This window comes from Oryzias latipes, chromosome 19 (genome assembly GCF_053564925.1).
Source record: "Oryzias latipes strain Hd-rR chromosome 19, Olatipes_Hd-rR_3.1".
Taxonomy (NCBI): domain Eukaryota; kingdom Metazoa; phylum Chordata; class Actinopteri; order Beloniformes; family Adrianichthyidae; genus Oryzias; species Oryzias latipes.
The window spans coordinates 21,965,046-21,980,395 of record NC_136255.1 but is presented as its reverse complement, the minus strand read 5'-3'; the positions used below and the strand labels follow the sequence as shown (position 1 = coordinate 21,980,395).

General features: G+C 42.0%; 1 protein-coding gene across 1 annotated transcript in view; it reads left to right on the top strand.

The window, feature by feature from the left end:
- Positions 1–15,350, top strand: part of atrnl1b (attractin-like 1b) — a 78,277-nt gene that overhangs the window by 9,314 nt on the left and 53,613 nt on the right. Inside the window, exons 5-17 of the mRNA XM_023949279.2 lie at positions 68–276; positions 1,085–1,259; positions 1,952–2,039; positions 2,317–2,578; positions 3,682–3,859; positions 3,947–4,101; positions 6,121–6,205; positions 6,334–6,536; positions 6,613–6,731; positions 6,906–7,038; positions 9,162–9,349; positions 10,758–10,971; positions 11,055–11,246. Coding sequence (XP_023805047.1) covers positions 68–276; positions 1,085–1,259; positions 1,952–2,039; positions 2,317–2,578; positions 3,682–3,859; positions 3,947–4,101; positions 6,121–6,205; positions 6,334–6,536; positions 6,613–6,731; positions 6,906–7,038; positions 9,162–9,349; positions 10,758–10,971; positions 11,055–11,246 — 2,201 coding nt within the window. The remainder of the gene's footprint in view (positions 1–67; positions 277–1,084; positions 1,260–1,951; positions 2,040–2,316; positions 2,579–3,681; positions 3,860–3,946; positions 4,102–6,120; positions 6,206–6,333; positions 6,537–6,612; positions 6,732–6,905; positions 7,039–9,161; positions 9,350–10,757; positions 10,972–11,054; positions 11,247–15,350) is intronic.

Genomic DNA, 15,350 nt, shown 5'->3' with positions numbered 1-15,350 from the left:
TTTAGTTGTCTTTCATTTGTTCTCGTTTGTTTACTTTAGTCTTTACATCATTTTTTTTTCTTCCCAGCATGAATTCTTGTCCAAATAACTGCTCTGGACACGGCAAGTGCACGCCGGGTAACTCGGCCGTCAGCAGAGTCTACTGCGAGTGCGACAAGTACTGGAAAGGCGAGGCCTGTGACATCCCCTACTGCAGGAACAACTGTGGAAGCCCCGACCACGGCTACTGTGACCTTACAGGGGAGAAGCTGTGCGTCTGTAACGACAGCTGGCAAGGTAGACCTTTTCTTTCTTTCTTTAGGGATCAGATTTTTGTTTTTTTGGGCCCTGATCAGAATCCGAGTCATTTGATTTAGAGTATCTGACCGACTCCCATAAAAATGAACACATTTAAATAAACAACAAATGGGCTTTCACCTATTTTTAGATTATTTACTTTATTTTATTAGTTGATACTTAGACAGAGCTCTTCACTGAAGTAGCTTGAACAGTAGAGCCATGATCAATTAGAAAAAGTAGTTAAAATAGGTGATAATTAGCTGTGTGAGAAAGTTAGGTGACTGTAATTTTAGCATCTTTAGAACTTTTATATTTTTGATCATATGTGATTCGTATCGCTGTTAAAAATTCCTAAAAATTAAAAACCATGACTCTCTTCCAAAATTGTTGTTGTAGCATGACGATTGATTGATTGATTTCAAGCATTGTTGTCAAAGCAATAAAGAATTCACAGATTTGTCAAACATATTACAGAATCGATGAAATGCATAGATAAAAAAACAGAAAACAAAACACTTAAAGTACAAGTACTTCTAGGACAAAAGATATTTGAGGATTTACACATTTACAACAATTCCATAAAAGGTCTCTAAAATGTATTATACATGAAGTGAAAGGTCTTATAAGATGTTTTATTAGAGAGACAGATGTGCTGGCACTGTTGATTACTATAATAAAATTATAATTATTAAAAAATATGTCTTTAAAAACATGTAGTGAGTTTAGTGATCAGCCCCAATTCAGATTGTATTTATTAATGATCCAAACTCATCGTTTACACTTCCTGTTCTGTGTGTCCCTGCAGGTCCAGATTGCTCACTAACGGTACCTTCCACCGAGTCCTATTGGGTCCTTCCCAGCGTCAAGCCTTTTGGCACCTCGTTCGCTCGAGCTTCCCATAAGGCCGTGGTGCAGGACAAAGTCATGTGGGTCGTGGGCGGCTACACGTTCAACTACAGCTCATTCCATATGATCCTCAAGTAAGTCCCGTGTGCGGAAGTCCAGATGGTTCCTGTCCTGAATTACTATGCCTCTTGTAAGAAGCCCTAAACAGTAACAGGGAAAAAATGGTGGTAACAAACAGTGGTTTGTGTGTTTGGTCCTCTAGACAAACTGATGCAACATTTTCTGGGACTGAACTGTTTTAAACTGGCCAAAGAAAAGATCTTGAGATGAATCCAAAGAAAACTTAGAGGAGTAATAGATGGAAAATCTGCCATAAGGAACCATTTTTAGAATCTAGACAACAGGCAACAGTAACTCCCACGTAGATGGAGGAGATGTCAGGAACTGTCCACTGAGTCATTTTACAGGTACAGCTATAGTCCACCGTTCAAACAGGGAGGATCTCCGTTTATTCATTTTTTTCAGCCCCTTTGATTCCATTTTGAACCAAAAATGTAAGTTTTCTGGTTATAGAGCAGCTTCTTTTTCCCTTTAAATATACCAATTTTTAAGTCGTCTTGTTCTGGTCTTTGCTTTTATTGCAAATGACTTTACATTCAGCATTCTGCAGAAGCTGCCTGATACAGCTATCTACCAGGATTTCCTGTTGTTTTTTTTTGGCATGATGGGTAAATTATTGGGTGAGATCAGCTGATCATAAAGGCACAAACCCACTGTGAGCCGATGATTCAGTTCATGTGTAACGACCTGCTGCTTCGCTCTGCAGCTACAACTTGGAGAGTGGAGTTTGGACCACAGTTCCCATCGGGAGTGGACCTGTGCCAAGATACGGCCACTCACTTGCAGCACATCAGGTACACACACACATGCCTGCTTATCAATGGAAGGAAAAGCTCTCAAAATGTTTTCTCACCAAACAGGAAGCTCCTGCCATCTAGAGGAAAGTGCTCATTTCCAGTATAGGCAAATGTCAGCGGTGAATAACAATAACGGCCGTTCTGTAGTTGATGTGTTTGTTTTGGCCTCATTGTTGAAAAGTACTGATAAGTAACTATTTTTCTAAGTAATTGTCAGTTTCTTTCTGTTTGTCTGAGTGAGCGTTGCGTTCTGTCTAAACCCTCTCCTGATCAGGACGACATCTACATGTTTGGGGGGAAACTGGAGGCTGGCTTGAACAACGTCACCGATGAGCTGTGGGTCTTCAACATACCCAACCGTACGTGGCAGAGGAGGAACCCCGTTGTCGGCTCGCTGGCACAAGTCCAGGTCTACGCCGTGGAGGGACACACGGCCCACTGTGTCTCGCTGGACAGTGGCGACACAATCATGCTGGTCATCTTTGGCCACTCCCCCATCTACAGCTACATCAGCTACGTTCAGGAGTACAACCTGAGTGAGTCGACCCACTTCTCTTCCAAATTCTAAATGTATTTATGGCAGTACAAAAAAGTTGTGTTCACAGTGGTCCTTCATCTGTTGTGTAATAAAAACGCCAGCAACAGGCGAAATCTGCAAAGTACTCAGCTTTTTTCTTTTGATCAACCGCCCACTTTTATTTTACACTTTTTAAAAATATTTTCACTCTTTTTTTTTTATTCTTTAAACTCAAAGTTCAAACCTTCGTAGAAAGAGAATTCCAGTTTTATATGAAATAAAAACCAAAGATCTGATCATGATCCCGTTCAAAGATTTTTGTAAATTTAGCAAGATGATGAAGGAAAAATAGTTTTTTTTTTTTTCCTAGCTCTTGAACTGACATGCATTATGGGGGATTTTGAGAAAATCTGTTCTTTTCCCAAAGATCACCTTAAATGTATATCTCTTTTAAAGGCCAGGGGTCTCCCAATTACGATTATGACGTTTTTAGCATAAATTAAAAAAAAACGTGTCATTTTCTAGAATATAGTTTCTGCAGATCAGTTGTTTCTTTGAAATTTGCCTTTGAGTTGTGGGTGTGGAACAACCCAGCCCCTCCTTACCCTTCGCCTTGCTGAGAGCTCTCTGTTTGCGCGGAGCAGGGAGCCTTTGGCCCGTCCAGCTTTTTCGTTGTTTTTTTTTTTTTTTTTTTTTTTTTTACGTAATATTATCTTTTTCAAACAGCCTTTTTTCGTCTGAGGAGAAAAATGCCCCATGAAAATGTCAAACCCAACACCATTTTCACTGGAGTGGGCCTTCATTTAACAGCTTCTTTAAAGCAGCACCACACTGGTTGACCTATAGTTTTTGTTGGTGTTTACATCTCATTAAAAAGTTTGTTGTTAAGCCAGCATTTCCTGATAGCACACAGCTAACGTGGCTAATGTTCACTGAACTGAAAAACATTCAAAACTTTACATTTGAAGTTCCTTTTCCTCCATACGACCAAACAAGCCTTTCCTTTATTCTATTCTACTGCTCCAGCTAACATTCACTGTTGTTTATTACCTCTGAACGAGCACACGGGCCTTCGTTGTATCAAGAAAATGAAAAAGCTTTAACGTTTTTTATTTTTTTTAGGGACCAACACATGGTCAGTGCCTGAGACTAAAGGCGCTGTTCCTCTGGGAAGTTACGGCCACAGCAGCACACATCACGGCAGCAGCGTCTACGTCCACGGCGGCTACAAAGCTCTGCCGAACAGCAAGTATGGCCTCGTCGATGACCTGTACAGATACGACGTGAACACGCGGACATGGTAAATCGCCGCGATCCCAGGGTTGGTGTGGCGCTCCGCCGTTTACAGCGACCGCTTTCACTCACCTTTCGTGCTTTAACCTTCCAGGTTCATTTTGAAGGAGAGCGGCTTTCCACGCTACCTGCACTCAGCTGTGCTCCTCAGTGGAACCCTGCTGGTTTTCGGTGGCAACACGCACAACGACACGTCACTAAGCAACGGGGCCAGGTGTTTCTCCGCCGACTTCCTTGCTTATGACATTGGTAGGTGTCCTATGGGTGCTGTTCTCTTGTACTTTTATCAATCCACGTTTGACGTCTTCATATTGTGTCTCTTAGACTGTAGTTTTACTATCAAAATAAGTTACGGTTAAGGATGTTAAGTGAATCGCTGCATCCCTTTTATGTTCAGGTGATGGTAAATTTAAAGATTACCGTAATTTCCGGACTACAAGCCGCTACTTTTTTCCTGCGCTTACAGCCCTGCGGCTTATTCAGTGACGCGGCTAATTTATGGATTTAATTAGCGGCCGCCATGTACGTACTTTCGAACTCAGTGAATAGTTTGTATTCTTTATCTAACACCAAGCACAAGACATTTATATTCAACACACCTCTAAGCAGCCAAACAGCATGGAGTTGACTTCAGGTCTTAGACACTTCAGTCATGGTTCAACAAAATGAAACACGCATGCCCGGCCGCATCCCAGAATCCTTTGGGGCCATGAGACCCAACGTGCACGTGATCGCCGCTACAATATGATGAAGCTTTCAAGTTAAAAGCAATCGTTAAAAGCAGCGTAAAAAAGTCCACCGTCACCAACGGGTTTGGAAAAGCCGGTTTGCTGCGTGACGGAGAGAACAGCGCATGGAGTGAATTTACACTCCATTTATGGTTTCTAAGGAAACCGTAAAAGCGGAATTTTGCTTTGAAAAACTCACAGCCTCCGTGTGAGCTGGAGACATCTTCTCCTGCTGATTGAGCTGCGGGGCCGATGGCAGTCTGAAGGCTCCCACACGTAACAACGCATCCGCCCCTCATACACAAAACGTACAGTATTAAGTGCGATTGCTTTGCACAGAAACGATTTGCTCCGTCCACCGGCGCAACGGGGACGAAGTGCTCCTCCTTAAAGCCGCCCTGGCCAGAGGTGTCGGAGTAGATAGGAAGGGGAGACAAGGAGCGCGCGGGGCGGGAGCGGAGCGCAGAGGCTTCTGAATTCTGACGCACGCGCCGCACTGAGGCGCGCGTATCACGCTGAGGCGCGCGCTTTTCAGTCGCCGCTGCTTTATTTTACTGGTGTATTTTTTAACCAGCCCTGTTACTCCCATAAGGCTGCCGCGACACAAGCGGAAGGAGAGCTTTACCCGTTCACCCCTCCATGCACTGCTGATACTCATTCTTAAACACGTACAACAGTATGGCGAGCCGGGCATTGGCCCCGCCTTTAGCCCCTAAGACTCATGGGAAATGTGGAATCGCGGATGTAAATTTCCTCATCATAACTGAGGGATGTAATGTTGATTATATGGTTACTGTTTGTAATTTTATATATGATACCTAGATTGTCAATAAGTAAAAAAAAAATGAAATAAAAACACCATAACTGAGGAACTTGTGAACAGAATAGAGGTCCATGCTGTTTGACAGATGTCGATACACTCAAATACATGAGCCAGAGGCAAAGCTGGAACCACCCACAATGTGCTAATGAATTGCACTTACTCTGGGATTCTGGCCGTGATCTGTCAGGACGACAATATCGCCTAACACATGCGCGGCTTGTACTCTGCCGCGGCTTGTGTATTTATAAAACTAATTTTACACGTGAAAATGGGTGGGTGCGGCTTGTAATTGGGTGCGCTTTGTAGTCCGGAATTTACGGTAATTTATTACGTTACACCAGGCTAAGTATAAACCAACGGAAAGGTTTTTCTGAATTTTTAAGTTTTTCATATCGATCTGAAATCAAAACCGTGACCAAATCTTGGGGAAATTAATGTGTTGCATCCCTATCAAAAATATTATTTTGATTTATTTGAGAACCTAAAGTTTGCCAACGGAACTATAGTACAATCCAGACCTTAACTTAACCAAAGCTTATGAAGGTTTTATGCGGACGTGAACTTACTGTGTCTGCATAAATTCAAAAAGTGATCGGTTATGAATGGAAATAAATATTGTGACAGCGCTACATTTCTCTTTTTTTTTATATTTGTTTTTGTGTTCCGGCTTTATCTTACCTAAAAGCAGTGATGATTGCATTTCCCTTTTGCTTGCAGCTTGTGATGAGTGGGAGGTCCTTCCAAAGCCAGACCTGCACAGAGATGTCAACCGCTTCGGTCATTCGGCTGTGGTCAGCAATGGGTGCGATTTTCAGCTCCTTCCTCTGCTCAAACTGCACAGATAATCCAGCATAATCGTGAAACTGTTAAATGTGGGTACACTTCTTTGTTCTGGTGGTGTTTACTAAACTTTTCTTTTTTTTTTGTTAGGTCCATGTACGTGTTTGGGGGTTTCTCAGGCGTGCTGCTGAACGATGTGCTTGTTTATCGGCCTCTCAGCTGCCAGGCCTTCTCCGCAGAGGAGGGGTGCCTGAAGGCTGGACCGGGGGTCAGCTGCGTCTGGAGCAGGGGCCACTGTGTCCCCTGGGAACCCAGCAGCCTTGAGCCATTGCCTTTTTGCCCTCCTAAACCCGGTAAAACCATCATCCATAACCTGCTTCATATGTTTTTGATCATTGTAGGTATTCATGCATTCTCTGTGCCTCTCAGCCTCAGTGGATGAGTGGTGCTTCAGGTTCTCAGACTGCAGCAGCTGCACGGAGAACACCGTCGGCTGCCAGTGGTGCGATGATAAAAAGTGCATCTCTGCTGGAAGCAACTGTACCTCTGTGAGTGTACCAGCAGGGGGCAGCAAAACACCTTTGCTCTTATACTCATCTCCTAAAAACTCTCACAAATGTTTTCAGAACAAACAGTGACTTAGTTATATCTCCTTTCTCAAAGTTTGTTAATAATAATTTTAAAGGCTTAAAGTTTTTCCTTTGGTCTTGTTGCTCCCACAGGGCGTGACCAACTTCACCGCATGTCCAGTGAGGAACGAGCAGACGTGCAGCAAGTTTGCCAACTGCAATCTCTGCTTGCTAAATCTTAACTGTCACTGGGAGCAGAGTCTGTCAAAGTGTCAATCCATGCCTGGTAAGATGCAGCCTTGCAGGAGGAGATCAAATGCACCGTCAGTTCCTCTGCAAAATTCAAGGTCCACTCCAATGAAAACTGCTTTTTTGGGGGTTTTAACTTATTCTAAACTATGTCTTATAAACACAGACAAAGGTTTTTGATTTGGCCTAAAGACAGAATAATCATAATTAAAAGACCACTGGCTTTTACAATAGATCAAGAAATGAACGGAATGGGACTTTGTGTGTAGAGAACTAAATATTTGATGCAGACGTGATCATTTTATTAAGTAAATACTTGACTTACTGACTGAATGGATTACTTAGATATTCTAAAAGTTTTCCCATGAGAACTTGTCAGGATCTGTTCCGCATTCACAGAAAAAAAAAACGTTCTAAAGTTGTCATCTTGATGTCCTTTATCAGGTCTGCCAGCGCGCTTGGTTTACTTCTCTGCAGCTACCTCCCACCCAGCTTGCTGTTGATAATAGCTGAATGTAAAGAAATGGTGCTGTCACTTGATCCATACTTCCATGAGCTCATGCAGCCTTGTCGCTGCAGGGGGGTGCAGCAGGAGCTGCTGCCAGTAGTGGTTCTGGATGCCTAAAAGGCTGCTGATCATACTCCCAGAAAAGCACACATCTGCAGCTAAACAGCAGCTAATTCTATTCATATGAAATCAGTCACATACATGTTTGAAATTTGAGGTCCGTGTGTGTTTTTTTTCGGTTGGTTTTGTCTTTTGTGCCCTTTAGGGCTGCACAATACGGGGAAAACATGCGACGTGCGATATTAGTGATCAATATTGCGATGACTATAGAACTTGTGATACATGAACAAATGGCAAACCAACCAAAAAACATCAATTCCATTTCACTGTAACAGTTTAAATAAGAGTCTTAAACGATCCTCTAAATCAGTGTTTTTCAACCTTTTCTGAGCCACGGCACACTTTAACCTTAAAAAAAATCCCGCGGCACACCAGCATCCAAAAATTAAAAAAAAAGGAGAAACTCAGTCTGTATTGATCTACAGCCCCTCCCTCCACAGTCTCACATGCATTTTTTTAATAATTGTTGCAGAAAAAGCTGGAAACTGCAGCTGGTTTTTTCTAAAAGATGCAATAAAAGTTAAGTTAGAAGATTTAAAAACAGTTTGAAGTGTGTTCGTTGGTTTCAAGACGTTTAACAACAGATCTCCTTGTGCGCTGTCACTCTCACAACCCAAAGCATCATGGGAGATGTAGTGCATAAAACGGCCGGCGGAGATCGCTTTTCGGAGCTTCATTGTTTTGTTCCCTTGTTCCACGGTCTGATACCGGATTCTGTGGAAAGCTACACCGCTAAAGACGAGCTTTAGCTGGTATTTTTGTTGGAACTGAGCGACTTTACGAGCTAAATCGGGACAAGGAAGTGAATACTTTAACCACTTCTGATTGGTCAGACTGATGACATGTGATTAAGCTCCCCAAGAATGATTGGTGGAGACAGTTAAAGCGACGGGACTTTTCCAAAATACAGCCGAAGCTTCAGCTGAATCGTGGTAACGTCATTCTTATCAAAATGTCTTTAATAAAATAAAATACACGCAAAGAAAAAATATTTTACGATCTTTTATATTCCTTACTCCTCAGTGTTTTATCAGGGCCTGTTTGGATGAACAGAGAGCTGAAATCCTGGAGATGGTTAATGTTGTTAAATCAGTTAATGAGGGCAATTTCCCACGGCACACTTGACCATCTCCCACGGCACACTAGTGTGCCGCGGCACACTGGTTGAAAAACACTGCTCTAAATGACCCTCGTCTACATAGGAGGCGAACATCTAACATAAGAGCTCCACCTGATTGGTCAAACCCATGGGGGTTGAGTACTTCAAGCTGCCAAAAGATTGTTTTAGCACATTTAAAGTAACCATTTATTGCAATTTTTGTCGACTTTTGCGATATGCATATCGCACAGCTTAATATCGCAATAACGATACATTTCCGATTTATTGTGCAGGCTTGTTACCCTTTTCCCCATAAAACAGAATCATCCTGTAGAACAATAGAGATTTTCTTTTCTACAGCAGTGAAATTTGTCACAGCGGGTTCTTCTGCAGCGGTACCTTATGATCGGTTGCTGCTGGTTCTCTCCTCCAGCCCAGCAGTGCAGTGAGGGCTGGAGCCGGGTGGGGGATGCCTGTCTGAGGATCAACTCCAGCAGCGAGACCTACGATAACGCCCAGCACTACTGCAAGAACCTCAACGGGAACATCGCCTCGCTGACCACCGCCAAGCAAGTGGACTTTGTGCTCCAGGAGCTCAAAAAGCTCCAGCAGCAGGAGAAGGTAAAACACGCGTGCACAAGTGTCACTACAGAGACAGGAAGTCATGCTCTGTATATCATCAAATAGACTTTTCATTATTTAGCAGAAATTTAATTCAAGGGGACTTAAAAATGAATACTAAAGCTCCGTAAAAGAGCAAACTTTAAATTAAAAGGAAAGCTAAGGGTGACTATTTTGCAAAAGTTCAGATAGGTGCCATTTATTGTAAACAACTCTTATTCGGTGTCACTTTGTTCCGTTTACTATCAGACGTCTGACATATCTGACTTGATCAATACCATCAGGATCTTTTTCAACGATATCGCCGTCAGTTTGTGCGCACATTCATTAGGACTCTGATAAATGAGATGGTGATGGTTGTTCATAGAGTTCTGCAGAAGTCCACTGTAAAGTGTTTTATCAAGAGAGTAGAGCATGCATGTATTCTGAGTGCACTCGCATAGTCCTGCAGTGGCAGACAATTGTGAAATCCACTGATTTTGTTTTTTGTCTTATGTTTGGCCTTGCTTTAATGAAACTGGTATTTAACTACGGTGGCCCTGAAGTGCAAATCACATCGACAAATCACTCTACGGAAAAGCACATTAGAAATCACAAAGACAACGGGAAAATCAGGAGCCGCTGCAGAGATCATAAATTTCAGAAATCAAAACAAAGTTCTGTAAACTAAAACATTAAAAAATAAACCCAAATATTTCGGAAAACAAAACTAGTTTCCAGAAATGAAAATAAAATGATAAAAAATGAAATAAAAGTAGGTATTGTGGAACATCAGTGAATTGAAAAGCAGACAGAGTTGATTGAGCAATCGCGGAGCTTTTGCTGGCTGTGGTCAGAAGCTTAAAGAAATGTCTTGTTTCCATGTCCAATAACATCCGGTTTAAAAGGTAAACAAACGTCACCGTAATGACCCATAATGACTACTTTTTCTAGTTTCTTATTTTGTTTTATTTCAGTACTTTCCATTTAGATTTCTGGAAATTACTTTCATTTTCTGAAACGTTTCGTTTTTGTTATTTTTTGGAAATAAGCAGCTACAAATCGATGCAAAGCTGTTTTGCAGGTTCACGTCGAATGCAAAAACAACTCACTACTGTAAAGTGTTGCATATCAGCACAAAACGTTTTTTCTCCGCTTCAGAATCCGCCAGAGTTACAGTATTTGCGTAAATGATAGAGGAGTTTCATTAGTCAGTAGTGGCTAAAGCTTTGCACGTTTTAAATTCTGATCTGTTTAAAGCTGAACCTCCATGCCAACTTCATGAAGCCTAATATTGAGCCATATCTGTGAAATTATTGTTACTGGACTACTTCTGTCTGCTGGACTTTTGGGGGAAAGCGGCACAAAGAGCGTCACATTCCAGCACTGTCTGTCATGGATTGTCATTGCGGTTTTCTGTGCTCCACAGCAACTGTTTCCGTGGGTGGGGTTAAGGAAGATCAACGTGTCGTATTGGGGCTGGGAGAACATGTCTCCCTTCACCAACAGCAGCTTGCGCTGGCAGCCTGGAGAGCCCAATGACTCCGGTTTCTGTGCCTACCTGGAGGAGCCGCAGGTTTCAGGCCTGAAGGCCAACCCATGCACTGCCACCGCCAATGGCCTCATCTGCGAAAAGGCCATCGGTAAGAGAATCGTGCAATCCCTCTGGACCACAGATGCGCTCTAATTGGTAAAAGTTTTCATTTCTGCTCTTAATTTTGCACAGGAAACGCCAACCAGAATAGCCGTCCTTCCTGCAAGAAGCCGTGCTCGCTGCACACCAACTGCAGCAACTGCACCAGCCAGGGCACAGAGTGCATGTGGTGCAGAAGCACAAAGCGCTGTGTGGACTCCTCTGCTTATGTCATATCCTTCCCCTATGGCCAGTGTCTGGAGTGGCAAACGGGAGAATGTATTGGTAAGTGGCTTTTATTGAACCTAATCTAGAGGAGTTTTCTTAGAAGTCTATGGTCTGTCTGGCTTTGCGATGACGGCGGACAATAAGCTCTGCTGGACCGGCCTCTGTGAGCAGTCAATATTCATCACACAGAGAAAAGAGGTTGGGGGAGGAAAATTGTTTCAAGTAAAAAGGTGTTTGAGTCTGAGGGAAAATTGGATTAGTTTGCTGTGATTGGCTTTGGAAGTTGTTTTTGGCGTTTATTGGCTCATTACTTTTGCATATAATCTTATACCCAACTGCTAGATTTCCCCACTGACCGAAGTTTAGCTGCGTCCTTTAAGCTGGATATTAGTAGTTCTGCTTCAAGGAGCCAAAAACCTGTTTGCCAAAAAGGAGGCTGAAGGACGTGATGATGATTTTTTTTTTCTTTTCACATAATGAAAGCTGCTTTTCTCCACGACAGAAACCGCAGATTCACGTTTATTGCACAAGCACTTGACTACGCTAAGGCTGTTTTTAATAAATACAACGACTGACCTTTAAGAGAAAAGTGCGACGCTTCTGAGGAACTCCAGCGGGATTCTGCGTTCACACCGGATGCCATTCACGCATCAAATTTGCCTCTTTTTCGATGCTCAATGCGTGTCAAAAAATGTGTGCAATAAACTTGAGAGAGAAGCTACTGTTGAAGGTTTTAAGCCTCACCGCTACATGGGAATTATTTCTGTATATCACATTTCAGGGCTCCAGACTGCGACCATTTGGTCGCAAAATGCGACCAAAATTTGAGAGTGTGCGACTGAATTTTACATCCAGTCGCACATGTGCGACCAGTAAATTTGCCTCCCCCACCTTCCGTATTTTTTATACATTAAACGTGGGAGGGGCAAGTCAATGATCAATGAAATAATCAAGGAGACGCGAGCGCGCACGCAAACACACACACACCAACTCGCACACATACTCATGAGACGAGAGCACACACTCGCTTAAGTGGCTAAAATGCGTGTAGGGGGAGGGGCCTAGAGATAATCGAGCGCGCGTAAACATCTGTGGGAAGGAAACGAAGACAAATATTATCACAACCTGTGCGTGCATCTGAGCCATCAGATGCACGGGGTGATGGCGAATCTGCAGCGAGACTGAAGGAGAACAGGAAGTTGAAGTTCAATTCAGTTCAATTTAGTTTTAATATTCCTCTCTCCCTTAGTATGATCTGTGTTATTATATATTTTATATTTGAGTGTTTGGTAATGGATGTAGCCTATTTTTAATCAATTGGTATTTTAAATTGTTTCAATTTCTCACTTAACTACAAAAACCATCAGGACACCTGTCCCATAATGCATTGTTTTGTAGTCGAAGGGCAGCTTTCAGGCAGTTCAGTACTAAATTTCCAGCTGCGTTCGGTAGGTTGGGGCCTTGCTGCTCCCGCCCCTTTCTCCTGATTTTTTTGTGATGATTGACAGGTGATGTTGGAGCAAAAACAAAAATATATGTCACAGACCAGGTTAATCCAAACAGTGTTGCGTCCACCTGGGTGATCTCAAACACGCTTTATTGTGCTTCCTGGCTGCACTTATTTGGTGTCACCAAGATAAATTTCCATCAATTTTTTGAGCCTCTCTCTGATCTCAGGTATCTGTATCGATTGTTCTGATATCCACTGAACATCGCCCGTTCTTTTACACTTTACCATCTTCTGTCAGTTTACCTTGTTGCTGCATCTTGAAAAGTGCAGATTAAAATGTGACACTGAATTTGAAACAGCGCATTGTAATTTCTGCATCTGTTATTAAAGTATTTATTCATAATACAGTAGAAATTAGTAGATTTGGTTAGAATGTTGATTTATGGTATGCGCCCCTAAATTTTCTGGTTGTGCCCCTAAAATTTTCAGTTGGGGGCCACTGTGCTCCTAGTGAAAAAAGTTAGTCTGGAGCCCTGCATTTACAATGCACGGCAAAACTCCCGAAGATCAGGTTTATTTATTTTGAAGAGCTCCACAAAAGCCTCGGCATCACGTCTCCATGTCTGGGTTCATGAGATTTTGTAAGTGGTGACGTTCGCCGTCATTCGGCACTTTCAGTGGTTTCCGTGTCTCTGTAACCCGATTGGATGACTCGTTCCCGCATGAGTCCGAGGAAGGAAAAGAATAAAGACATGAAGAATAAAGTCTCGATGCGAATAAGAAACGTATTAAAGTTCTCGAGGAACTGGTTGTTTCTGACTGATACACACCTACAGTGCCCTTTAGCAGTTGTTAGGTAGGAAAACAACAAATATATAAAAAAAACACATATAACTATGCAAGAAAATTAGTCCTATACGATGGATCGATTTTGTGTCAGCATAAATTGACCAAATATCCATTTATATGTCTTTAATTTCCTTCTAAAAACGTTTTCTTTCTTTTTTAACATATCTCCTGATTTAAAGCATCAAATCTGAATGGTTTACAGTTAACTTTTCTCTTAAAAATGTTCCACAGAGCGCAGTGTTTTATCTGCTAACCGTACTTTCTAGCTGGACTCACTTCCGCAGAACAGATTGCAGATAAGGTGTTACTGATCCTAAAGCCATTATCTGTTTGTGTACAGGTCTGATTTTTAATAAGGTCCCTTATCGATTTCTGATCCGTTTATGAAGCTCGGGAGAAAAACATAAACACTCCTCAGATTGTAAAACCGTTGCAGCATGAAGCAATAGAGGCAATAAAAACAGTAAATATTGTGGGATTCCTGGAAAAATCAGGACAGGGCAAAGAAAAAATAGCATCAAAGTATTAAAAAACTGATGGGATTACGTGCTAGGCTCATACCAAGGTGAAGCTACCCCCAGCCCACCCCTGAACTAAACCGACTGGTGAGCTTCTTCAATGAAAGCTCCTTTTTTTGTTGTTTTCTTTTTGGTTTCGGGGGTCGACGCTGCCGTACTGTGATGTATGAATTATTCCCACAGTTGTGAAAACATCTCAGATCAGTTTAGCGCATAACCAGTTTTGGGAACCCAAGAGTGCTGTCTCAAATTCATTTGTGTCTGCTGCCGTTGGCTCATTCAGGGATTCTGCTCACTGAGGATATTTGTCTTGAGGAATTAGTTTCTCCTGGCATGAAGGACAGGGAAGGTTGTTCTATAAATTCTCTTTGTACTTCTCTGTTTGTTCTGGTCAACCAAGGCGAAGCAAAGGCTCAGTCGCATGTTTGCACTGCAGTTTTTGCAAATTTTTTTTTGGTCCTTTTGTTCAGGTTTTTTTGGCTTTAGCGCACAACTTTGATTTTTAACTGCAAATTTGTACAGTGGCCTTTGGGGGGGGCTTCTTTAAAGGGCTGCATTTAGTTTGTGTGGCTGGAGCAAAGCAGATCTTTTTCTTGATTTAACCAAAATCCGCATATAAGGACAGAAATGGACATTTAAGTGTACATTCTGGAAAAAAAACATTTTAGAATCCAGTTTGACATCGGAAAACTATCAGGTCTATGAAAATAATGCAATAGGACAAAAAACAAAAAAGCTTCTGCTATTGACTTTAATACCATGTTAAAGAATATCTATTATCTATGTATCCACACTACAGTTTTCATCAAAAAAATATCTTTTGGATGGAAAAACATCATAACAATAGCTTTAGAAAAGTAAGACGATTAATTATTTAAATAAAGTTGAACAATTTTGAATTGGAGCGAAAAAGATAAACCTAAATAGCTTCATAAAGTGCACTTGTCACCAAATACTTTTGATTTCAATATTTTGGTTCAACCTCAAACCTATAAAGTTGGAGCCTGAAATAGAAGAGACATGTTGACTGGATGTAGTCCACCCGAAATACAAAGAATAAAAGGAAAAAAATTGAAACTGTGATGTTTCATCCACACATTATCACACACTGACTGGTACTTACCTACCAGGAGCAATGTCGGGAACCAAACCTGCCATCTTCCAATCAGAGGTCAACCGCTCTGCCTCTGTTCCACAGCTGCAAAGCAGAATATATGAAAACGATTCCTAAATAGGTTTCTTTTTGTTTAAAATCGGACTCTTTGACGTGGGATTTGATGAGAAATTGCTTCTTTCTGCAACCGGCCTGCAGTGGTTGTGAATGGAACTGCGACGTCTGGGCCA